Raw genomic sequence first — 25,222 nt, 5'->3', positions numbered from 1 at the left:
ATATATATATATATATATATATATATATATGTATGTGTGTGTATGTAGATAGATAGATAGATTGTATCTTATCCTGCCAGGCAATTTTCAGAATCCTCTTAAAACAATTCAAATGGAAGCACTTCCATTTCCTGGCATGACACTGGTAGACTGTCCAGGTTTCACAGGCATACAACAATGAGGTCAGCACAACAGCTCTGCAGACCTTCAGTTTGGTAGTCAGTCTAATACCTCTTCTCTCTCATACTTTTCTTTGGAGATGCCCAAACACTGAGCTAGCTCTGGTGATGGATGCATCAACCTCATTATCAACGTATACATGCCTGCAAAGTACACTACCAAGGTAAATGAATTTATCCACAGCATTCAAAACTTCTCCATTTGCTGTAACTGATGGTTCCACATTTGGATGGTGGTGGCTAGAGCACCTATGTTTTCTTGGTGTTAACTGTGAGGTCAAAATTAGCACAAGCAGCAGAGAACTGATCCACACTTTGTTTCATCTCAGCTTCAGAGACTGCATTGAGTGCACCATCATCTGCAAATAGAAAATTATTCACCACCAGTCCTACTTTACTCTTGGTCTATAGCCTTTTCAAGTTGAAGAATTTAGAATCAGTGCAGTAACTGATGCCATGTCCATCCTCATTGAAATAATTTGACAACATAGCTGAAAACTTCATGCTAAAAAGCATGGGAGAAAGCACACAGCCTTGTTTCATTCCATTGGTGACTGGGAAAGCATGAGAGCATTGTCCAGAACCCCTTTAAAAAGTTGTCTTTCTTTTAGAAAAGCAGATCAAAGAACCTGTGCTAGCAGGCCATCCTGGGTGTGCTAAGGTACTTGCTATTACACCATGCCTTGTCTCTATTCTTTCTAGACTTCTATTCCTTAATCATCTTCTCCCCTCATCTTCTTTTTCATCTTGACTAAACTGATCTTGCCTATCTCTTCCTCTCCCATCTCCTCTTTTTTTTTTTTTAACATGTTAGAGTTCATGGTATGCATCTATACAAGAAAATCAAAGTTACTAAGACATACAGAATGCATATAGAGAATAAATGTGGAATGGAAAATAAGGAAGACACTTAAATCCAGGAAAGCAAATAGTAGAACAGAAGGCTTTAATGCACACATGGAGTTCCATTCCCTTCAGAGACCTCTAGAACTCACAGGGGTTCCATAGTTCTGCCTCAATCCTTCCCAAGCTCAGGAGCTAGGCAGAGATTTAAGTTAGATCATTATACCACAGATCAAGGGTCTGGAAAGAGTTGTAATATGAGGAAGAAAAAACAAGTGTCCAGGGATACAGGTCTTGAAACTTGAAAGAATCAAGTAGGAGCGATGTGTGAAGTAGAAGTCACGGTCAGTAGCCAGGGTTGCCAAACGAGAAGCAAACAGGACCAGAGGCAGTATTAGTATCCAAACAGGAAGGTAGGTCAAAACCAGGAGTACAGCCAAGTTCAGAGTACAAGGCTAGAAATAATTGAGTTCTGAGATTTAGCAAAGGAGCTCTGTACCAGTTAAATGACAAAGTATAGATTTCAACCAAAGACTTTAAATTTGCCATAATATAACCGCTTCACATACAATACAATAGCTGTCTACATTCCCATGTGACTTCTTAAATCCAGCCATGCACAGCTGGGCCCCACCCTCCGTGTTGTGTTGAGCTCAGTTCAGCTGGAGATTCCCCTCCCCCCAACCCCATCACAGCTGCCCTCATTATCTCCCATAGCAACTATAAAATCTACAAAGCAAAAGACAGACCACATTCTATTAATGAACACAAACCCATTTTCAAAAATCCTTAACATTGCACCAGAAAGAGTTTGACAAATTAGAAAGATCATAGAGAAGACTGAAGGAGATGATTAAGGGGCTGGAATGACTGATTTATGAGGAGAGATTCTTTTTTTAAAAATCTGAATATGAGGTGGCCCAGCCAAATGATGACTAGGCTGTAAAGGTGCGGCTGTGATAACTACATGCAGACCTTAGAAGCGATGCCAAGGCAGGAGAGAAACTGCTTATATTGTTCCAAGAGAACGTAAGTAGGAGTAATAGGGTAAAATTAAGGATGGAAAAGTCCAGGCCAAATAACAGGAAACAGTCTCTTGTAGAACAATTTATTACCCAGTGAGTGTGTCTTCAGGGAAAGAGTAGAAGCCTTATCACTTAGGTCATTAAAAGTTTAGCTGAAACCAGACAAAGACAAAAAAGCTGGGTACACGAACCATACCAGCATTCCTCTCCCTTTGCAATGTCCACAATGTTTCTGTCATTTCTAATCTCTTTAACTTTCCAATGCAAACCTCCTTTCTCTACATGATAAAGGGAAGATGAGAACAAGCACATAAAAGTGCCTTTAAAAGCACAAAAAATCAGCCTTTAAAATCTCTGTAACAGAATAGCCTACCAGATGGGAAAATGTATCCAAGGATTGATTTGTAAGGGAATACTTCTGGCTCACTTCTTGACCAATTCCATCTACCCCACTGCATTGACAGTCTGATGCCACTTATCCTATATACCAGGCATTTCTCCATGCTCTCAGGATACTCCAACACACTCTCAGAAGATATCAGGGTCATTTCCATTTGACTCTCTATACCTACTATCCTAAAAATGACATTGAAGAAACATTGTTCAGGTAGCCCTGAGAGTAGTATCAAGGCTGAGTTGTAAAGGCAAGATTTCCAAATGCCAAGAGTTTCCTAGAATAGTCGTTCTAGCTTACCACCATCTGATTTGAACAATATCCCATTGTTGTGGCCCTCCTAGCTTCCACTAAAGTGGGGAAAAATCATCTTCACCTAAGTATACTTTTTTGACCTACATCTCTATGGTGATACTCTGTAAGGTTTGTTCACCTCATCCATCTGTTGTCATTGGTGGTGTTTTGGTTGTTGCTGTTGTTGTTCAGCTGTTCAGTTCTGTTCAATTCTTTTTTTTGGGGGGGGGGAGGTAGGGCAACTGGGGTTAAGTGACTTGCTCAAGGTCACACGGCTAGTTTTTTTCTTTTAAGTGTCTGAGATCAGAGTTGAACTCAGGTCCTCCTGACTTCAGGGCTGGTGCTCTACTCACTGCACCACCCCCTGTTCAATTCTTTGTGATCCTATGGACCATAGCATATTAATACCGTCCACTGGTTTTCTTGGCAAAAATACTAGAGAGGTCTGCCATTTACTTCTCCAAACTTTATCTATTACTTTCTCCTTATTGAAAAATATACATTATTGGTTAGCTGAGCCTTTAGTGCAAGGATGATTTTTGTGTTTCAGTAACACCTCAGAATAGATCATAAGAAATGGGCAGGAAAAGGTTTGGGTGTCTTTTACAGGAAGACCTATTGTCACCACACAGAGGCTTCCAAGAACTAATTACAGTAGTCAAGCTAAAAAAAAGTCCCTTCATAAATCAAGTAGAAATACTCAGAAAGTAGCAAAATGGGGAAGGCAGTGGAGGGAGGAGGGAGAGAATAGCACTAAGTACCTACACAATAATCAAGAAGAAATATTATGCCTTTTGAGCAAAGATTAGAAAAGATTTTGAGTTTAAGGGATGGTCTTAAACAAGAGACCTTATAAATAGCTATAGCTGCAAATCAAAGACCAGTAGAGATATACCATGTGGAAAGGACCATTGAGTCAGGTAATAGTCATTTCAGCCATATTTGCACACAGAGGATGATCTCTATCTGGCATCTGCAAATATAAAAAGCTATAATTTTTTCTAACTAATATTGAGAACAGCCTCCTAAATCTTTATCATGAGCAGAAAGAGCTAGTTAATGATGAAGATTCTATAGGAGAGAAAAAGGAGAGTGAAGAGAAATAAGGCTTTAGTACCTACTATGTTTCTAGAACTGTGCTAAAAGCTTTATAAATATCATTTCATGGAATTTTCAAGTTTACAAAGAACATATCATTATCTTTATTTTACAAATAAGAAATATGAGATTCAGAGAAGTTAGGCAAGAAGGCCAAAGTCCCACAGCCACTACAGTGCCACAACTGGGATTCAAACCAAGTCTCTCAACTTCAAGTCCAGCATTCTTTGATCTATGACATGTGCTATTTTTTTTAATTGAGAAAACATCTTCATTTATTGAAGTCATAGAGATCTCAAGCAAACATTTCAAGTGCCAGAAACTTGCTAGGCTTTACTTTTATTTTGGTGGTAATATTTCTGCAAATTTTTATTCTGTCTTCAATAAGAGCTCAATTATTCATCAAAGTTTAGACATCAGAAATACATAGACAGCAAAAACCATGAGTTCTATGAATAAAAGCCAAGTCTTGAGGCCCACAGGACCCTAAAGGAAAGTAGGTAACAAGTCAAAGAAGTTTTAACATACTTTGCCTCTCTTCTCCACTTCCTCATTTCTTAAATTGGGCCACTACCCTCCCTATTCAATCTTATTTCTCACTAGTCCTCTAAAGAGGGAGCATAATATAATTTATTTTAAAGTTTAGGAGACCTAGGTTCAAATCCAGATTTCTGATATTAGCAGTCATGGGCCATCAGCAAGTAACTTAACCTCTCTGAAACTCAATTGACTTATGTCTTAAAAAAAATAACAGTTGACATTTACATAGTCTGTCAAGGTTCACAAAGCAATTTACATATATTATCTCCTTTGATTATCACAGCTGGAAAATGTGTTGTAAAGCTTAAAATGTGATATAAATGTTAATTATTATTATCCTGAATGTTCACCTTTTGTTCCACCATTCTGGTGGCCTCATTGTCCCTTAAACTATGCTCATTTTCTTCTCTATTCTTGCTGTTTTAATTCTTATCTGGAAACATCTCTCCTCTCCTTCTAAGTCCTTGCATTTCTTCAAGGTCTAACTAACCACAATCTCAATTCCTTTATGAAGACTTACTGATGCTTCTGGGGTGGTTATTGATCACCCTTTCCTGGCAGTCACTCTCAGTCTCCTTAGTTATTGTGTGAGCTCCTTTGGGCAGGATCTATGTCTTACAGCCCTTGGATATTTGCTAAAGTGCCGGAATATTGGAAAACATAGAAGCGACACAGTAAATGCTTATCAATTGCCTGCTTAGTTTTCACAGAATCTGTGGTTGTGTGTAAGAATTTAAAATTTTTATTAAAGGTGATGCTAGTATTCTTGAGGTGCCATAAAGATCCTTCTCTAAGAATCAGTTTTAGGTATAGATAGTGGCCCTGATGAGGAAACATCTTAAGAGGGTTTATTCCAGAATAATTCAGACTGGTAAATTTTTCTATTTACAGAGAAGTAACAAATCAATCACAAGAAACCATTTAGAAATTTCCCAAACAGTACTTCTGTACAGTCTCAAGAAAAGAAGTGAACCAAAATTGACCCAGGATTCCATGGAATATAAAATTCATGTAGAAACACAATTTCTTTTTAATATTACCTAACATTTCCATATTAGTTTAGAGTTACCAAATGTGTTCAGCGGATTATCCCATATAAATTGTAAAAATAGTAATCTTGTGACATAGGTACTGAACTTATTATTTCCACTTTAAATATTAGTAAATTCAGACTCAGAGACTTTAAGATATTCACCCAGATTCACACAGCCAGCAAATGGAAAATCTAAGATTGAAATCCGAGTCTCTTTCTATTAAAAAGTCAACTAATAATTATCATGTCTTTAAACTCATGTCTATGTAACAAGGGACTGACCAATGAGTCCAGTCCTTATGAGCATGTGAAAAGTGCTTGGCTTATTCAATCCCCACATGTACTTTATAACATGTGTAGATATTTTAAAACTAATTCTGTTCCATTAGTAATGTGGTTTGAAAAAAAGAGTCTCTGGTCAAAGAGCCAGAACTGAACTGCATTTAAAAGGCACATGTCAGTCTGAGTCTTTTCTGTGGACCAGCTTTTTGTGCCTGGCATGTTCAAGTGAGAAGGCAAGGACGAAGCCATTGGTGGGAGGAGAGACCTCAGACCTTTATCTCCCTACTCTATCAGGATCACCATAACACAGCTCACTCATGCATGAACCTGTTTGTTAATGTCACCATTATGTCTCTTTTTCCTGCTTTTGGTTAAAGATTAGGTACAACTATGACTTTGTAAGTGTCTAAAAAGTCAATGGAGTGAGTCATCATGAGGTCTAGGATTGGAGTCCATGCTGGCTTTTACAGTCAGTCAGTGGAGGATCAACGCTTCAAGAAATAAACCTTAACCTACAGGACCCAGTCCAATGGTGACTGAGATGAGAACTCATCCAATAATTATGCTGCATGTGAATGGGAACTTGTTGGGATCAATATGCTGTAGAAACTATTTTAAGTCTGAACCCACTCTTCCCAGGGATCAAGACAAGGAAAATGTGTGGGGTCTTGCTATACCTTTGAAGTAAATACTCCTTTATAAAAGGTAATTGATTGGTTGCTTAAATGGAATTTGAACATTAAAAGGCAAAGGTGGGGAGTAGGAGGGGACACACCAGAATAAGAGTTCAAGCCAATGACACACATATATCTCAAGGTTGCTTCTCAATGATAGATTAGCTAACTACAAAACCAAACATGGGCTCTACTCCTAGTGTTACTAATGGCTTCCTCTAGGGACTTTTTGAAGTTCACAAGACCACAGCTGTGTCCAAAATCTTTCACTTAAAAGCAGAGAAGAAAATAAACAGTGATAAGCTATTTAGGGTCATGTGGTCATAGGCTACATCACTGCGTCTCTGGTGGGGATATAAAGGCCTGAAGCCTCTCTCCCCACCAAAGACTTACTCCTTGCCTACTCACTTGAACACATCAAGCAGGATAGGTCCAGGCTGCCTCATGCCTTTTGAATGACCTCCACTGATGATTCTGTAGCCAATCATAAAGGTTTTTCATCACCATGTGATTAGTAAATGAGAACCTGTCATAGAATGTCTGTGTATGTTCTAAATTCCATGTGGGGATAATATCAACCAAACATTCTGCACAAGTTCATAAGGACTGGATTCTTTGGCCCATACTTTATTATACTTACATTTTCATTTTGAAGAAGGGACACTGACCCATATAAACTAATTTTTCAATAAATTCCTTTCAGCTTCTGCTAGCAATCCTGATATAAAGAAAATTCTAAAAGAGTTCAATTTAAAGCGATTTGTCCTAATCAGTACCTTAATCTTGGAAGTCAATATTAGGTTCCTCCAGGCCATAGAAAGAACAGAATTATCAACATTATCAATAGTTACAAATTAGCATGGAAATAAAAAGATCTTAGGAACATAGATTTATAACTACAAGGGTCCTTGGAGGCCTCCCAGTCCACATTTCTAATTTTATAGTTGGAGAAACTGAGGCCCTACTCCAATATTTCATTTTGGTATACAGGGGTTTTGAAGGATATGTGGGCTGAACATAATCTTTAGCAAGTCCTGTGGATAGCTAGGGCAATGACAAAACACCAGACTTGGAGTCAGGAAGATCTGAATTCAAATCTGTCCTCAGACACTTACTAGCTGTGTGACCCTGGGCAAGTTACTTGATTCCTATTTGCCTCAGTTCCTCATCTGTAAAATGGAAAAACATTGGAGAAGAAAATGGCAAATGACTGCAGTATCTTTGCCAAGAATACCCCATGAAGAAAAGTCCATGGGATTACATAGAGTTGGATATGACTGAATGACTGAGCCTGATATCTGAGGGCTAGCCTAGCCAAGCTTAGAAAGTCTTGTCACCAGAAGATAGGTCTCCAAGTGATTAATTTTTTTTTTCAATCACATCAGGAAGGTTGAAGAAACACCTAGACCTATAAAAGGATAGATGCTTAAAATATAAAGATGATAATAATGATGAAAATGAAGGGCATGATAATCAAAAATAATTTATTAAACACCATGTATATATATATATATAGGTAATATGCTAAACTGTGAAATTTAGCTTCAGTCAAAGGGCTGTACTCGAGGACCTAGAGGGCTACATGTTGCTTCAAGGCCATAGGTTCCCCACCTTAGAATACAAAGAAAAAAAAATAAAGAAAAACCAATCTTCATCTTTTTTATATTTTGCAAAGAATTTTCACGTGTATTCTTCTAAATTCTGAGCTTTCTGTCTCCTGCAATTATAAAGATGATTGTTTATATTAGCTCTTTTGAATTCCAGTTTTGTTTTTGCTGAGGCTATTTAGATCTGCAATGCATAAAGCTAACAAAAGGTGGCAGTACAGGGTGTGCCCTCCTGCCGGCTGGCCCAGGGTGGGAGTGGAGATGGGGGTGGTATTTGTATAGCATTAGCCTACTCCTGCCATCTGGAACCGCCTTCCCTGTTTCTCTGCCTCATTGACTCTTGATCTTGTTTCAGCAACATCTCTTTTCTCCATTGCCTTCGCCTCATCATTTCCCTCTTTCCCCGATACCCTTTATTACTATAACTCTGTCACTATATTATTTAACAGCATCATACAATTTGGGGGCTTTGGTATTAACTCTGAGAAGCATTTTTTTTGTGATTCATTTAGTCTGAAACATGCCACATAAAATGGGGCTTTATTATGTGTGATGATGATTACTATGATTAGGGCAGACCATTTTCAGAAACAAATCATTTCAACCTACATGAAACAGGGGCCCAGGACAGCTTCCTGCCTCCCCAAATCTCCTTGGCTCTACTTACACTGTCCTTTGTATTTTATTTACTTAACACCCCTCATTTGCCCGTAAGTATTTTTTTCAACCTTTAAAAAAAAATCTAAACTACAGTCTGGTATTGCAAAAACATCAATCTACTTAGGAGACAGGTAATCTGTGTTCTAGCCCTACTTTTGTGACTAGTTAGTTGCATAACCATGGACAAGTCATTGCCCAGGTTTCACTTTTCTGATCTGTGAAATAAAGGTCTGAGAGTTGAGGATCCCTCACTGTCCCTTCCAGCTCTAATGCTTCATTTCTTTCATACCTCCCACTCTACTGCTAATATAGAAGCCATCTAATAGGACCTTCCTCTTCTCCCCTAAAAGTCCTCTATATCTTGACTTAACCTTTTAGCACTACTCCTATCTGTGAAAAAAACATGCCTTTCCCCTCTCCAAGGTCAATGCCTCACTTGTCCTTTTGTTCTCATTCTATCCCATTCCCTCCAAAAGTTTGCCTATTCTATCTTCTCTTACCATCATTATTTGCAAACTCTCCTTAGCTACTGACGTTTTCTGTCGACAAACATCTTAAGATCTACTCTAGCTTTAAAAACTCTGACTTGACACTGCCATCCCCTCAAGTCATATCCTTCACTCTTCTCCCTTTTATTGCCAAACTCAGAAAGAAATATCTAAATCCAGTGTTTCTGTTTCCTCACTCACTAACACCACCTTCCACTCATTTCACAATTTCTTACAATATGACTTCCAATTCCACCATTCATCTGAAACTCTTTTAAGAATTGAAATTATCTCCTAGCTGCTAAATTCAATGTACTTTTCTCAGTCTTAATCTTCCTTGACTTTTTTTCAGCTTTTGATACTCCCCCTCTCCCACTTTCTGGATATTCTCTCCTTTCTTGGCTTCCATGATACTGTTTTCTCCTACTCTTTCTGTATATAACTGATTACTCTTCCAGCTCTTGGATGATTATCTGCTGTCTTCTTAGCTCAGTGATTTTTAGGCATCTTTTTCCTTCCCTTTCTACATTCTCTTTTGAAGATTTCATCAGGTACCTTCTGCTCAAGTACTACCACAATATAGATGAGCCCCAATTTATATATCCGCTCCTACTGAACTTGTTCATTGTCAATACCTGTTAGGTATTTCTTCCCATATGTCCTCTAAACATCTAGAATTAATTGTGTCCAAAGAACTCACATCTTCTAAGCTAATCCCACTTATCTTTAAAAAATTCCCTATTTTTGTTGAGAAGATAGTCTTCCTCGTCACTCTGGTTCAAGATTTTTGCCTCTTCCATCTCTCCACCCATATCTATTCATTGATGAAATCTTATAAATTCTACCTACATGAATTCTCTCACACATGGTCCTTTATCCTCATATCTTGTCCTTTAAATGTACTTACACAATTACTACCAAGTCTGGACTTTTATCATTGTTTTTCTCAGACAACCTATTAAATAGTATCATTATTTTACAATAAATAAAATCAACATTTATTAAGCACTGTGTAAGGCACTGTGCTGTTCTGGGGCCACAAATAAGAAAAAGAAAGACAATCCTTGCCCTCAAGGAGTTTACAATCTAATTGGGGAAGGCAACACAGAAAAGGAAACTTAAAAAGCTGGAGATGGGGTGAGGGGGAAAGTATACTACAGGGGAGAGATGATAGTGGAGTAGAATCCAAAGAATGCTGCTGACAGGAAATGAAGTTTGTTGGACTTTTAAGTCATTTTATATGGAGACTTTACAAGAAGGATTTTGCTCTGACTTCCAGCCCTCCAGACACAGAGGCATTCAGTAGATCCTCTCTATTCCATCTTCAACACAGCTACCAAAATCATCTCCCTGAGGTGCATATGTGATCATATCACCCCTCTGCTCAAAAATCTTCAGTGACTATCACCTATAGGATGAAAAACAAACTCCTTACATCTGACATTTAAAGCCTGCCATAATTTGGCTCCATCTTTTCAATTTTTATTTTATATTCCTTCCTTTAATACATTCTTCTAGTACTAGTCTGAAGCAGACTACTAGATTACTTACTAGCTGTTTCTCAAACTCACCAGTCCATCGGTTTTTCTCAATGCTATAATAAGGAGTATTATCCCTATTCTTCCTCATCTCTGCCTTTCAGAATTTGGATCTTCTTAAAGGTTCAGTTCCTGGTCTATAATGCCATCTATTGCACTTCCTTTTCTCTATTCAATTTTCCTCCTCCTCACTATGCTGTTGCTTTCTCAATTTTTCTTGCACTAAATTTTTATCCATTTTCTTTCTCTGAATAGGATGTAAGCTACTTGAGGGAATGAACTATTTCTTGTACTTCCCTTTTTTTCTTTTTTAACCTTGTATTCTTAGCCCCTAGTCCAGTGCCTTGCACATCACTGGTAATTAAATGTTGAATTGAATTAAGCTCAACTTACAAGGATATCTCTGTATCCCAAATCAGTTATTCCTGAGAAACTAAAATGACCCCCAAATATTACAGCCCAAACTTCATAGTCCCTCATAAAAAAACATTGACAGAATTTCCTGATTTTAACCTCGTTTCATTGATCTTAAGTTGGAAATAAAGAGCTACCTCCATTAAATCTGCCACTTTAACTCACCAAGGGACAAAACCTGGCTTCCTCTGATCCACTTTCATCTGGGAGCCACTTAATCAACTTAAAGTAGCACTAATTTATAGCCACAAGTGCCAAGTGGTAATATTAGTCAATCTTTATACAGTAGTCAGTTTTCCTTGTCCCATTTTCTCCATGACATCCAAAAAAATAATGGAGCCTTTTTCATGTCATTCCAGTTAGTTACAGTAAGAACTTTGACCACCAACAAGTCTAGTGTTTACATTCAACTAATTTGAGAGCAGGCTCTCAGAATTTGTATCATTGAATCATAAATTAAAATTTAAAGGAACTTTGTTCCTAAAAATGTACTTGAAAAGCAAGTACACTTGCCATGGGCTAGTCCCTTTGGGTGTTGATACTTGGCAGTGACAGGTAACGTGCCTGTACTCACAATTGGGTTAACTAGGAAACTCAATGACAACAAAGGCGTGATCCCTTGGGAAGAAAGGAGACTGAAAATTCGAGTGCTGGGTGAAATATTCCTCACCTTCCTTGAGAAAAGGATGCCTGGTTTTTAAAAGGGAGAGAAGGGAAGGGAATAAACATTTATATAATGCATGATATGTGCTAGGAACTGTTATATGCTTTGTACAAATATTATCTTATTTGATCAAAAACCTTTGATAAATTGTAGTATATCTAAATGAGGGTTACTAGGATTGTGAAAAAAAATTCCAAAATATGGTTATACACAGAGAATTGAATTCCTTGTGAGCAGAGATTGTTTCATTTTTTTGAACCTGTTTTGGCAACATCTGACACAGAGTCTGGGGCATAGTAGGCATTTGCTAAATCCACATTGATTGATTTAATGGATGAAGAAAGTCTTCCTAGGGAAAAGAAGACTGAGGACAAGAAGAGTAGAATTATATTTATCACATGAGAAAGAAAAATTAGGCTCATCCTGTGTTCCTGCAGACTATGGAACCAAGACCAATGCATGGATTCTATAAAGAGGAAGATTCTAGTTCAAGCCAGTAAAGAAATTCCTAAAACTTAGAGGTATCTAAAAACAGAATGGGTCACTTGAAGAGGTACTGGGTTTCCTGTCATTGGAGATGTTCAAGAAGAGACTTAACAGCTAAATTCAAGAGATGTTATAAGTGGTGTTCATGCATCAGTACATTGGACAGTGAAAATGTTGGACTAGATAGCCTCTAGGGTCTCTGACAATTCTAGCACTCTATGCTTATATGACACCATGGCATTGGCCAAGAAGATAACCAGATCCTAAGTTTAGGATTATAGTGAATCTTAGGAACCATCTTGTCAAATCACTGCATTGTACAGAAAAGGAAATTGAAACCTAGAGAAGCTCACTGATTTGTTCATGGTAACACAGTGACAGAACAAGGATTCATACCCAGATCCTTCAATTCCAAATCCATAGTTATTTTGAGAAAATATCAAAAGACCACAGAACTAGAGCTGAAAGAGACATCAGCAATATATCCAATCCACTCATTTTACAGATGACAAGACTGAAGTCCAGGGAATTTATTTAAATAGCCTAAGGTCACACTGGTATCTGGTGTCTGAAGCAAGATTTTAACCCTGGTCCTCTGACTCCAAGGGCAGCGGGGTGGCACAATGGAGAGAGTGCTACGCCTGGAGTCAGAAAGACTCATCTTTCTGAGTTCAAATCTGACCTTACACACTTACTAGATGTGTGACCCTGAGCAAGTCACTTAAAATTTAAGGCTCTTTGCCTTAGTTCCTCATCTGTAAAAAGACCTGTAGAAGCAAATTGCTTCAGTATCTTTGACAAGAAAAACTCTGATGGAGTCACTAAGAGTCAGACATGACTAAAAATGACTAAACAACAGCAACATTCTCTGAGTCCAGAGTCAGTTCTCTTTCCATGGTACCGGAGAGAGCCAGGTCTATCTATGTGACCTATTCCTCACTCCTCTGGGTATGGTTAATACTTGCAGAGGTAATAGAGCAGGAATGGATTAGACGTGGAAGGACCATTGTTATGACTTTTTATTGTCGATAGCACAGACTTCACTGAAAGAAATTTCATTGAAAGACCCTTAATTGAAATAAATAATCACTAACCACATGTGAGAATACCAAGACACAAAATATAAAAGAAGGTAGTACTGGGTTATGGCTATCCCATTAACTGTCTGTGTGTCCTTGCATAAATCATCTCACCCCTCTGAGGGTCAGCTTCCTCATTTATAAAATGAAGGAGATGGCCTATATGATTTCTAAGGTCCCATAAGCCTGAGCAACTCTTGATAGACTCTTAGAAAAAAATGCCAGACAAGCACTTGTCCCACCATCCTAGAGCAATCCCCAAATGCCCAGAGTTCAGTGTGTTTGAAGTACAGAGGCAATTACCATACTCTTAACACTATTATAATCATGCATAGCCATTGGGTTAAAGAACGGGAGGAGGAAACAAGGAGCAATAACATGAAGAATTTCCTTCTAAATTTTGCAAAAGGTCTGACACATCAGTAACTTCCTGCGACTGAGATTATTGTTCTGGAGCACACAGCTTTCCATCCCCACAGCTCCATGTCAGACAACCCTCCCAGGGATGAGTCAGTAAGAGGAGTGCACACCATAGGGCGAGGCATTTTTAGAAACGCCGGAGGACCCTGTGAAGAGCTCAAAACACCAAAGATGTGATTCTCTAGGCAGGTGAGAGCAGAATGGTCCTGAGCTCCTGGGAGGTGGAGGCATGCTCTGTGGAGAATACAGGTGTTCTGGCAAGAGAGAAGCAGACCATGCTCAGGCTATGTGAAGTTTCTCTTCTCAGGAATTAAGATCATGACAACTACACAACAAAACAGGGTCCAAAAGACAGAGAAGCTGCCAGAATTCAGTCCATCTGCTAGGCTGTCCAATCTACATCTGATTAAGTCAAATGTTTATGAGACAAGAGAGGTCAGCAAGATTAAAAATAGCTCCCAAGACTCATCGATAATGATCTTCTGAAGGATACTGCATGTTTTTTTTAAGGACTTCAGAAAGCCTGATTGATGTTCTTTCTACTAAGCACACTCAAACAGCTCTAAGATGCATAGGGAGAATAGTTAGTGTTTTCCTTGGTTTAAGAGGTCAAGACACTGAGGTAAAAAGAAAGCAAGGGCCTGATCTTGGGTCACATAACAAGTCGGTGGTAGACAGAACTCAATTCTCAGCTTTCTAAATCACCATTCATGCTGAGATCATGTAACTTCCAAAGCATACTCATAGAAACAGAGAGGCATATCCACAGTAAAAAGAAGAGCCAATGCAGAGCCTAAACAGGAACTGGGCTGGAAGGGGAATGGGGCAACTGGTCAGGAGTCATAGCTTTGATGCAACTTTGAGCAGAAGCATCTGCCAGACTCTCAGATATAGCTGTCTGATCAAAGATAACACTAGCATCACGAATTGTACAGGCCAGGCTGCAAACTCTCAGTTTCCCATCTAGTTCAAATCTTATTATTTCTGTCAGTACCAGCCAGCCCTTCAGTGTAACACATATTAATTGAACAGCATCTGGATGCATGTCAGATGCAGTATTATGCCCTCTCTGTATGCTGGGATAAGCATATCACCCAGAGGAAACATTCTCCTTGTTCAAAAGCATTTTATAATCTAACCTGGAGGCTAGGGGCAGAGAGGGTCAGGTGGCCTAGAGTGAAACTTACCAACTGATGAAGTTCTTTGAAATGACTATAATAACTACAAAAAAGGAAGAGAAAGGTGAAGGTAGTTCCATGTAAATAAATACATAGTTATACATGTGGACAAGTGTACATATATATATATATATACATGTATATATGTGTTATGCATGTGTGAATATATACACACATACATATGTTTGAAAATGTTAAGGGATATAGAGTCAGAGATTCACTAGGAAGATTCAGAGTAAATTGAACCCAAGCGTGGGAAAGGAAGGGAAAAATTAGGAACCAGAAATATACCAAAAATTGGGGATGAGAATGGTGGAGGAAAAATTAGTCATGATCAGAGGCAGGAAGAAGATATTTTAAAAGCCAGGGCAAGCTAGAATTCCAAGAAGAACCAGTGAGGGAAAATTTATGAACAAAGAACAAAAGGGTAGTATAATGGCAAGAAAAGAAAATTTGAATTCAGAGGAGCCAGGTTCAGACACTTACTATCTCTATAACTTTGTACTGACCTTTTCAGGAGGGCGTTTTTTGTTTGCTTGCTTTTTACCTGTAACAGCAAGGCATTGAATAGCCTAATTTTAAAGTTTATTCCATCTTTGAATTCTATGACCCTAGAATACGATGGGTGTTATCATTTGGGGATTCTGTGGGCTACCTAAAGAACAGTCTTGCTTGAACCTGGAGAACCTAAACAATAGGAATCTTCCTTTCTCAACATTTGGGGAAAAACAAAAGAAAAAGTTATACTATTGGGGCTGCTAGGTGGTGCAGTGAGTAGAGCACCAGCCCTTGAGTCAGGAGAACCTGAGTTCAAATCTGGCCTCAGACACTTCACAAAAAACTAGCCATGTGACCTTGGGCAAGTCACTTAACCCCAATTGCTCTACCTTCCCCCCTCCAAAAAGGAAAAAAATGTTATACTATCATCTCTATACCACCAGCATTACCATTACACCTCACTTAAGCCTCAGTGGGTGGCAGCAAAAGCAATGTTAAGTGAAGAAAACCTTTTACGTTGACATATCTGGAATATCTTAATGAGGATAAGTACCAATAGAAACTGGTCATGAATAAAATATTTCAGATCTTTGACCAGAGAGTCACAAAAAGGAAAAGATTAGAACAAACTAGGTTTGTTTTCTCTTGGACCATATTTTTTCCTTATGGAGACTAAGATAAAATGAGATTTAAAGGTATATAAACACTTTGAAAAGCTAAAAGTATTTTAATTCAATACTTCATAAATTTAAGGCTTCATAAGGACTTCCCCCACCAGCAAAGTTCACAGCCCCTCTCCTACCTAGTGTATAGTCTTTAAGAGTGTCTATTGGCAAATAATAATAATAATAATCTTCCCCACATGGAAAGCCTGATAATGAGCATTTATGGACTAACTGGTCCTTAGAAAACTGAGATATAGGGGCGGCTAGGCAGAGCAGTGAGTAGAGCATCAGCCCTGGAGTCAGGAAGACCCAAGTTCAAATCTGGCTTTAGATACTTAACACAAAACTAGCTGTGTGACCTTGGGCAAGTCACTTAACCCCAACTGCCCCTCCAAAAAGGACCAAAAAAAAAACCTGAGATATGTATGAGGATATTTGAAGGGAATATATATATATATGCATACACATATATGTATATATAAGAGGGTATATGTGTGTATAAATATATACATTAGTGTGTGTATATGTGTATACATGTATACAGAGACAGAGGGCACAGGGTCAGTTGAATATGAAGGGATAATATCCAAAAAATAAAATTAAGAGGTAAGAGAGGAATATATTGGGAGAAGGAGAAAGGGAAAGATAGAATAAGGCAAATCATCATATATAAAAGAGGCAAGAGAAAACTGTTACAGTAGAGGGGGGAAGAGCAGGAAGATGAAAGGGAATGGGTCATCCTTACTTTCATTGAATTTAGCTTAAGGAGGGAATAACAAACACACTCAATTGGGTATCTTACCCTACAGGAAAGTGGGGGGTGGGTGGGAAGGGGGATGATGCACAGGAGGGTAGATTGGGGGAAAGGGTAGTTAGAAGCAAACACTTTTGAAAAGGGACAGGTCAAAGTAGAAAATAGAATAAGTGGGGGGCAGGATAGAATGGAGGGAAATATAGTTAGTCTTTCACAATATAACTAGTATGGAAACGTTTTGCATAACTACACATGTACAATGTATATTGAATTGCATGTCCTCCCAGTGGGGGTGGGTGAGGAGGGAAGATGGGAAAGAATCTGGAAATCAAAGTTTTAAAAACAAATCTTTAAAAACAGTTTTTTACATGCAACTGGGAAATAAGATATACAGGCACTGAAATATAGAAATCCATATTGCCCTACTAGAAAGTTGGGGGGGGATGGGGGAGGATATAAGACAGAACAGATTGGGGGAAGGGGTATTCAGTAGGCTTGCTATCTTGGGGTGGGGGTAGGGGAGAGACAAGGAGAAAATTTGTAACTCAAAATCTTGTGGAAATGAATGTTAAAACTAAAAATAAACTGGAAAAAAAAAAGAAAACAGATATGCTCCTAACATGGGGTCTATATTTGAAGCCTTTGAAGTTTGAAGTCTTTAAATTCAATAGGACTTCCCACAGTTTATGTTGTACTGCTGACACTTTGAAAATACCAGGTCATCTCCATAAAACAATGAAGCATAAGAATTAGACATGGGAGAGAAACCGACGACCAATGAATGGTGTATCATTTATTATCTAACCAATTTATATTGGTCATATTCCTCATTTCATTCATACTTAAGGAGGTGGGATTGTGTATGTACATGTGTTCATGTGTATAAATGTGTGTATGTGTGCCCACACACACACTACACTCAGATACGTGTTTAAGGCCCATTACTAAAGTGCAGATGCTATCAGTTTGGTTTTATTTTGTCTTGGCAACTTTATCTGAGGTCCCTCCCTCTCTCAATTCATTATGACATGGATCTGCTTACATGAGTAATAGGTTTGAGGCAGCAGGTGGCTATGTGGGTGGGGAGAAGGAAATCTATATGTATGGCATGTAGGGTATCAGTAAGTTGGCCTGGCATGCAGTCTCAGAGGGTACTATCCTGAGCTCTGGTATCCCTTTCTCTGTTTAAAGGTGTGTAGTCAATGCCTCCATCATAAATCTTGCCCTGAAGACGAGCTAGGGACAGTGCTTTAGTGGAGAACAGCTGCATAACTAATTTTAGTCTCCGGCTAGAGAAGTGGGGCAGTTTTAATCTCCACGGAAAAGTCACTTTGACACAAAGCTTGGCATCCTATCACGAGAGAGAGAGAGAGAGAGAGAGAGAGAGAGAGAGAGAGAGAGAGAGAGAGAACATCAGTCCTGAATACCTGGAGCTCAGGCTATTATATTTTGGAAAAGGACATTAAAGAAGGCTTTTAGAAACTAATGGAATTTTATATCTCCTTCGCTTCCCTGTAATAGTCTCTCAAACAAGCCCCTATGTCCATTCATTTAAGGAGACCTGGGGAAAGTTTCTAGATTTGCTTATATGAGAGGGAGCTATGGGGAGCAGGGATGAAAAAACCTCTAATTCTAGATTCTTCTCTAATTTATTTTGTGGCCAAAAATACCTATCCAACAGGCTAGTGGCAAAGCATTGAGAATTTGGACTCAGCACAGTACTTACTTGGGAAAGCTATGCTTTTCTCTAAAATGTTAGCTGCCAAAGAACAGGAACTATTTTTTTGTGTATGTCTGTGCATATCCAGAACCTAACATGGTGCCTTGTATGGAGTGCAGGACTAATAAATCATCATTTAATTGAATTGTACATCCATTTTCTTATCCATAAAATTGATCTAGCCTCTACCAAATATCCTGGAAGATCATAAAGGTTTTGAGAATTCTGAGCTATAGAGTTGCATATAATAGTGCCTGGCATACAGTAGGCATTTAATAAATGATTGTTGATTGACTGACTATTCCTTTTATAGGGTTTGTCCAGCAGAGAACAAGACTTGGAATCAGGAGTGAAATGATCACAGTTCAACCCTAGCCGTGATGGTTTCTATGTGATTATGGGCAAGTGGCTTACTATCTCTGAGTTTCAGTTTTCTTATCTGTTAAATGGGTATGACCCATCATCCTTATGGAGTTGTAATGAAAGTGTTTTGTAAACATTGAAGGGTGATATAAATGTGAATGACATTAATGTTAATCCAACAAACAAAACTACATGAGATGGATATTAAGCCTTCAAAGAAAAAGATAGAGTTAGATAGAGGTCTAAGGCTCCCATATTAGTAAACAAATAGTTACCCAAAGTTCATCTAATTAAACATTAAAGTGTAACACAAAATTCAATGATCTTTTGCCAACATCTGATATCTCAGGTTGGTTGCTTTACACTGCGCCTGTTAAACTGAAATCTTGGACTAGATGGTATAGGTAGTAAATCATTTTCCCTAAGGAGGTATGGTCTGAAATGTTTCATTAGGCTACAATAAGAGGAACAGCTAGCCCAGATTTTACTTGGTGGTCTAAAAATTCAGGAATGTTATTCAAAACCCTAAGAAACTTTCTTTGGACTCCACAGCCCCATTACCTAACCCTGTGCCTTCTGTTCCCTGGTTCTATTGTCCTGCATCCCCATTACCATGATCACCTTTGCTCCCATATTCAATTCTCATAGCTGTCTTTTCCTTAGAGGATCTTAGCCCAGTCTAGTTTTGTGATGCAGGTTTATTTGCCCTAGGAAACAACACAAAGGGCGTAAGGTGAGGATGGATGGACACTGGCAGAGCCGTGGCAGCTCAGGAGCAGAATAACCAGGTAGAATATGAGTCCGAGATTAATGTAAGGACATGGAAAATAACATGCCTGAGCATGGAAATGCAGCTTTTCAAACTACTCCATCTATCTTAGAAATTGGCTGAATTTCTTCTAATATTCTTTCAAGGTCCTCTCTGAGTCACTCCCAAGAATGATGTATCCTAATGGCTCAGAATATCTGTAAAGCTTCTGTGCCCAACCATCTTCTTTTTTTAACATTGTGACTTGCTCTACTCTTGCAAACCAGGAGCAGAAAGAATAGGCAGAGAAATCCATCTTTACATTATAATGGCATCTCACCTACCAGTATACAACCATGATGGGCTATTACATGACCCAGAACACATATCAGAAATTGGGCTGGCTTATGCTTCTGATCCTTATGGGACTTGGCATCTTTTCAAGTCATTTCTGTACTGTCGTTTGGAACAAAATAATAAAAGAATAAATTGGAAGCTGATGACTAGCCTGGCTTTCTTGCAGTTGTCTTTTCTGTCTGAAAGTTTAATAGGATAGGATTATGATGTTTCCGTGTACTTTCAGAGGGACAGGAGGGAATCTCTAAGCCACAATGAAAATCCCATGAGTGAATCTCCATTTATGTGTACCTCCATTTAACCACTGACTCGGACATATGTCCACCTGCACAGCTAGGACAGATGGTACAGTAGATAGAGTGCCCAGCCTGGAGTCAAGAAAACTCATCTTCCTGAATTCAAATTTGCCCTCAGACCCTAGCTTTGTGATCCCGGGTAAGTCACTGAACCCTGTTGGCCTTAGTTTCCTCATTCACAAAATAAGCTAGAGAAGGAAATGGCAAAACACTCCAGTATATTTGTCAAGAAAACCTTAAATGGAGTCACAAAGAGCTGGACATGCCTGAAATGACTGAGCAACCAGAGGATATAATGTGGTTTTATGTAGGCTAAGTAACTACCTGCTCAGTACCTGATAATCCTGGTGCGTTTTCTAGAATAAGGGGTGATAACCTTGAAAAGCAGCTCCATTGCTCCATTAATCCCCAACATTGCTGCAATCGTGACTGTAGAAAAGAAAAAGGGAACAACAGTTATGGGACCAGTAGGAAGAAAGCTGTCCTTAACCTTAGAAAATCAACTCAAAGGCCTAGAAGGTGGTAGATTGCTTCCTGATTTTTTGCCAACAATCTCATTTATGACACAGTAGAGAAGATGTAGTATGAGGCTCAAACATTATATAATCTATAGAAAATGAATCCAGTCTGGGGCAAATGCACTTTGATTTCTGACGTCCCCCATTACACACCTCCTTTTTATACCAGGGGGAATGGGCAAGAAAATTGGTGCACAGAAATTCACTCTATGGTGAGACAACAAGTTTTCCAATCATTTCTTCAATACTTCTATGTACAAATAGCAATGCTTCTGCATCCCTCTCCTTTCCTCTTATCCTCCTTTCCCTGCAAACTCAGAGAAGACCAAAATTGTAGAAAAGGCTTCCAGGAACTGTGATACCTCACTGAAGGCCCCACAATAATCAAATCAAATTATTAAAGCAAGTATTTCAAACTGGAAAAAGAAATATTAGAGACCATCTACTCCATCGCCTTCATCTTGCAGATGAGAGCTCAGAGAATGGAGAGTGTTTAATCTCAGCTCATCCAGGAGAAGAAAGCAAAGCCAGGATTCAAATCCGGGTCCTCTGATTTCACATTCAGCACAATTTCCACTCATGGAAATGGATATTAAGCCTCTCAAGAGAAGAACCTTCTCAATGGGAAGGTAGAAGAGTTAGAGTAAGAGTATTAGTAAACAAATGGCCATACAAGCTTCAAATAATTAAAAATTAACCTGCTATGTGAAATTAAAACAACCTTTAGCCAATGTGTAACATGGCAGGGTGACTGCTCTGGACAGTGGCAACTCTCTGGATACAAGGATATACTAATTCAACTGGGCTTAGAATGATTTTTCTAGATTCTAAAGAACAATTTATTGAGCAGGAGATCTGTCTTCCTTTTCTGGATAGGCACCAAGGTATCTTCCATCTTTGAGTCAGTTATAGCTGAGGGAATGATCTGAGTGTTTCTTCAACCCTTTGCTAGAATTTCAAAGATATTATCTGTTCCCTCCTGCAGGAGGGAGCAGAGCAGTTATCCCTAGCACTCTTTTCCTTTTTTTTTTTCAGTTTGCCTGAAAGGGTGGCTACAAATATGGTATCAAGGCCTGGAAATAAAACCTCTGGGTGTCATAGTCCAAACCCCTTGCTTTTAATGCAGAAGGCGGCAGAAATAAATGGGTCCTGGGTAAACTCTTGGCCCTTAGTAGAATTATTGGTGGGGTAAAACATCAGGCTTTCATTGTTCTCACTGATTGTGATGCAGAGGACAAAGTATAGAATCTCGAGTAGAGGGAAAATAAGAATAAGAAACTGACACTGGTTTCACCAGCCAGCAGGAGCTCTGGAAGGCTGCCTGAGGCTGGGCCTCTGGCAGCTCTATAAACATACCCTATTGGACATTTGGGAGCTGCCAAAGGGCCCATTGGCTTTTGCAGTCTTATTAGGGCCCCAGCCAAGTCATCCTGCTGACAGGGAATGTTTGGAAAGCTTGCTGGTGACTTCTATAACACCAAGCAATTCATTAAGGAGACAGCAATGTACAGGTTGCCTGAACTGTGTTATTCTCAGATCATTACATATGCTGTGTAGACTGTACAAATGTTTCCAAAGTATATTATGGAACAATTACTACAACAAGTGCACTATTAAGATGGGTCCCAAATGGTCAATGAGATACCCTTTACCCATAACAAAATCACTGGTCTTCTCAGAGCTGCAGAAAGAATAGGAAGGTATCTGACTGATGTTTTTGTTGATCTAGACCTGTGATGTCCTTGATAGAGAACTCAATCTACCAATGCAGATATGCAAGATATCTCTAAATTGTAGTCTTGTAGAATTATTTGAGCCATAGAAAGGTCAAGTGACTTTTCTATAGTCACATAGATAAATCTTTCAGAGGTAGAACTTGAATCCAGATATATCAGTCTCCAAGATTATCCCTACACTATGATACCTCTTAACCAATATTTTTTATCCCTCAGAAAATTTATGTAAAGTACCCTGTTTCCTCATCTGTAAAATGTGCTGGAAAAGAAAATGGCAATCCACTCCAGTAACTTTGCCAAGAAAATCCCTAATTGGGTCACAAAGAGTCAGACATGACTGAAATGACTGAACAAAGTCATTCTCTGACTACCGATATTGACTCTATACATCATTGTCATAGTCATCATCATCATCATCACAGCTAATATGGGAGGTAACTTGGTCTGATGGATAAAGAGCTGGACAGGGATTTTACTTGTTTTTAAGCTCCTGTTCTTCACAGTGTGAAAGTTCTCATGCAATTCACTTCTCCATGAAAAGTACTTTGTTGGAGAAGGAAGTACTTTGTAATGACTTTTGCTTGCAGCCACATTGGAAAAGCAGTGATACATAGATGACACAGGCCTGACTTTGAAGCCAAGAAGTCATGCCTCTGACTCCTACTGATTGTGTGATCACACACCTCTCAGAGCTCTGAGCAATTCTCCCAAACTCTAAGTTAGAGAAGATGCTGACCTGAATTGGGAGAAGGAATTTCCTCATTGGGAATTTTTCACACCAATGAAATCATATATCCAGTCCAAAATTTGCAAAGTACTCTACATTGATGATCTTATTTTATCCTCACAACAAACCATTGAAACAGGTTCTATAGATGTTTATTCTACCCATTTTATAGAGGAGGAAACTGAAACTGAGATATCAAGAGGGATCAATCAGCTAGGAAAAGCCCAAGCATGGACTAGAAGCCAGGGGCTTTAAGCTATGGGCTTTATGGGGGAAAAGGAAAGAAAATGCTGGGGGTTTGCTGAGACTTTGAAGGCTGACTTTAGGACTAGACTCAGGATTCTGCAAAGCTGAAGTGAAGATCAAGTTATAAGCTCTTGCCTATCACAGCTCATCTCCTTACAAGCAGTTGTCATAAATCTAGTCAATTAATTCCACTTATCCTCTCTCTCCTTTTCCCCCTTCATTCTCCTCTACCGATTCTCTCCCAGCCCTCTTTTCCTTATATCCTTGCTTCACATAGACCCCCTACATCCTCCTCCTCCTTCTACATCTCTCTCTCTCTCTCTCTCTCTCTCTCTCTCTCTCTCTCTCTCTCTTTCTCTCTCTCACGCACACACACACACACATAAACACTGTTCTGATTTGATTTCTAGTTCTCCAAGATTTGTTTGAGAAGAATCCCTTGACCAAAAGCTATAATATTTATATATATAAATATAAATAATCAACTTACCTCTAGAGGCAAAAACCTGCAGTGCCCAGAGACAATGGATGAGATTCTGGTTGTGAGACAGATTTTTTCTGGCCAGGATCAATGTCACATCAAGTGCCTCCAATTCCAGAGCTTTCTGTCCAAACTTTTTGTCTACAAAGCACACAAAAAAAGAAATTAGTCTATGAATTGCTTCTGACATTGACTTTAATTAAGTGACATAGTGCAGATAGAAAGTATAGATTTTCATGGTCTGAAGATGTAAGGATAAAGCAATTTATACTAAGTGCTTCACTGGAGTACTACATATCCCAGCAGCACTAGGAATCATATAAATTGCACTCTTCTTAGTATTGTCCACCAATTTTGTCATGACTGCCCAAAATAGTATTATGTAACTATCATTAAAATGATACTGTATCAGATTCCTAAGTAGATCTCCCCTCATTCTCTCCTTTGACTTGAGTACCTGAAGAATTAATAACCCTCACTTCTTGACTTCTTGTCAAGTGCAGCTTCCCTATTTGCCACACTGAACCCATCCTATCTTCTGCCTCAGAAGGAATCTCTTGGATCCTTGGATCTGATCTGATCTGATCTGATCTCATCTCATCTGATCTCATCTCATTTGATCTCATCTCATCACATCTCACTCATCTCATCTCATCTCTTCTCTTCTCTCTTTCTCTCTCTCTATATAAACACATATATGCATATTTATACACATATGTATATGTATACATGTTGTTCAGTAGATTTTTCAGTAATGTCTGAATCATTGGGACCCCATTTGGGGTTTTCTTGTCAAAGATACTGGAGTGATTTGTCATTTCCTTCTCCAGCTCATTTTACAGAAGAACAAATTGATGCAAACAGTGTTGAGTGATTTGGCCAGAGTCACACAACTAGGAAGTATGTGAGGACAGATTTGAATTCAAGAAGATGAGTCTTCCTGACTCCAGGCTGGGTATTCTATCCACTGTACCTCCTAGCTGCCACACACACACACACACACACACACACACACACACAGAGGTGTGTGTTCTACTTTGCATAATAAAAATCTCAACCATTCTTACCACCACACCTTAAAATATAAAGGTTTATGAGGTTGACTTCAGGTGCTTTCTCCCCTCTGAAGTTTCAATTATCTTCTATTTATTTATTTGTGTATATATTGTTTCTAGCATACATAATTATGTATATGTGTATAGATAGCTACATCAATA

At 38.8% G+C, this 25,222-nt stretch overlaps 1 protein-coding gene across 1 annotated transcript in view; it reads right to left on the bottom strand.

Moving 5' to 3' along the window:
- The window catches only part of AGBL1 (AGBL carboxypeptidase 1), a 995,991-nt gene that overhangs the window by 892,608 nt on the left and 78,161 nt on the right, over positions 1 to 25,222 (bottom strand). Inside the window, exons 4-5 of the mRNA XM_069098544.1 lie at positions 24,015 to 24,146; positions 20,633 to 20,726 (exon numbers count right to left, since the gene is read on the bottom strand). Of these exons, the coding sequence (XP_068954645.1) occupies positions 20,633 to 20,726; positions 24,015 to 24,146 (226 nt within the window). The remainder of the gene's footprint in view (positions 1 to 20,632; positions 20,727 to 24,014; positions 24,147 to 25,222) is intronic.

This window comes from Petaurus breviceps, unplaced genomic scaffold (genome assembly GCF_028583685.1).
Source record: "Petaurus breviceps papuanus isolate PSGF00001 unplaced genomic scaffold, PetGlider_PUasm1.0 37, whole genome shotgun sequence".
Classification (NCBI taxonomy): Eukaryota; Metazoa; Chordata; class Mammalia; order Diprotodontia; family Petauridae; genus Petaurus; species Petaurus breviceps.
The sequence above is the reverse complement of the archived record's forward strand: the minus strand, read 5'-3'. Positions and strand labels throughout refer to the sequence as shown.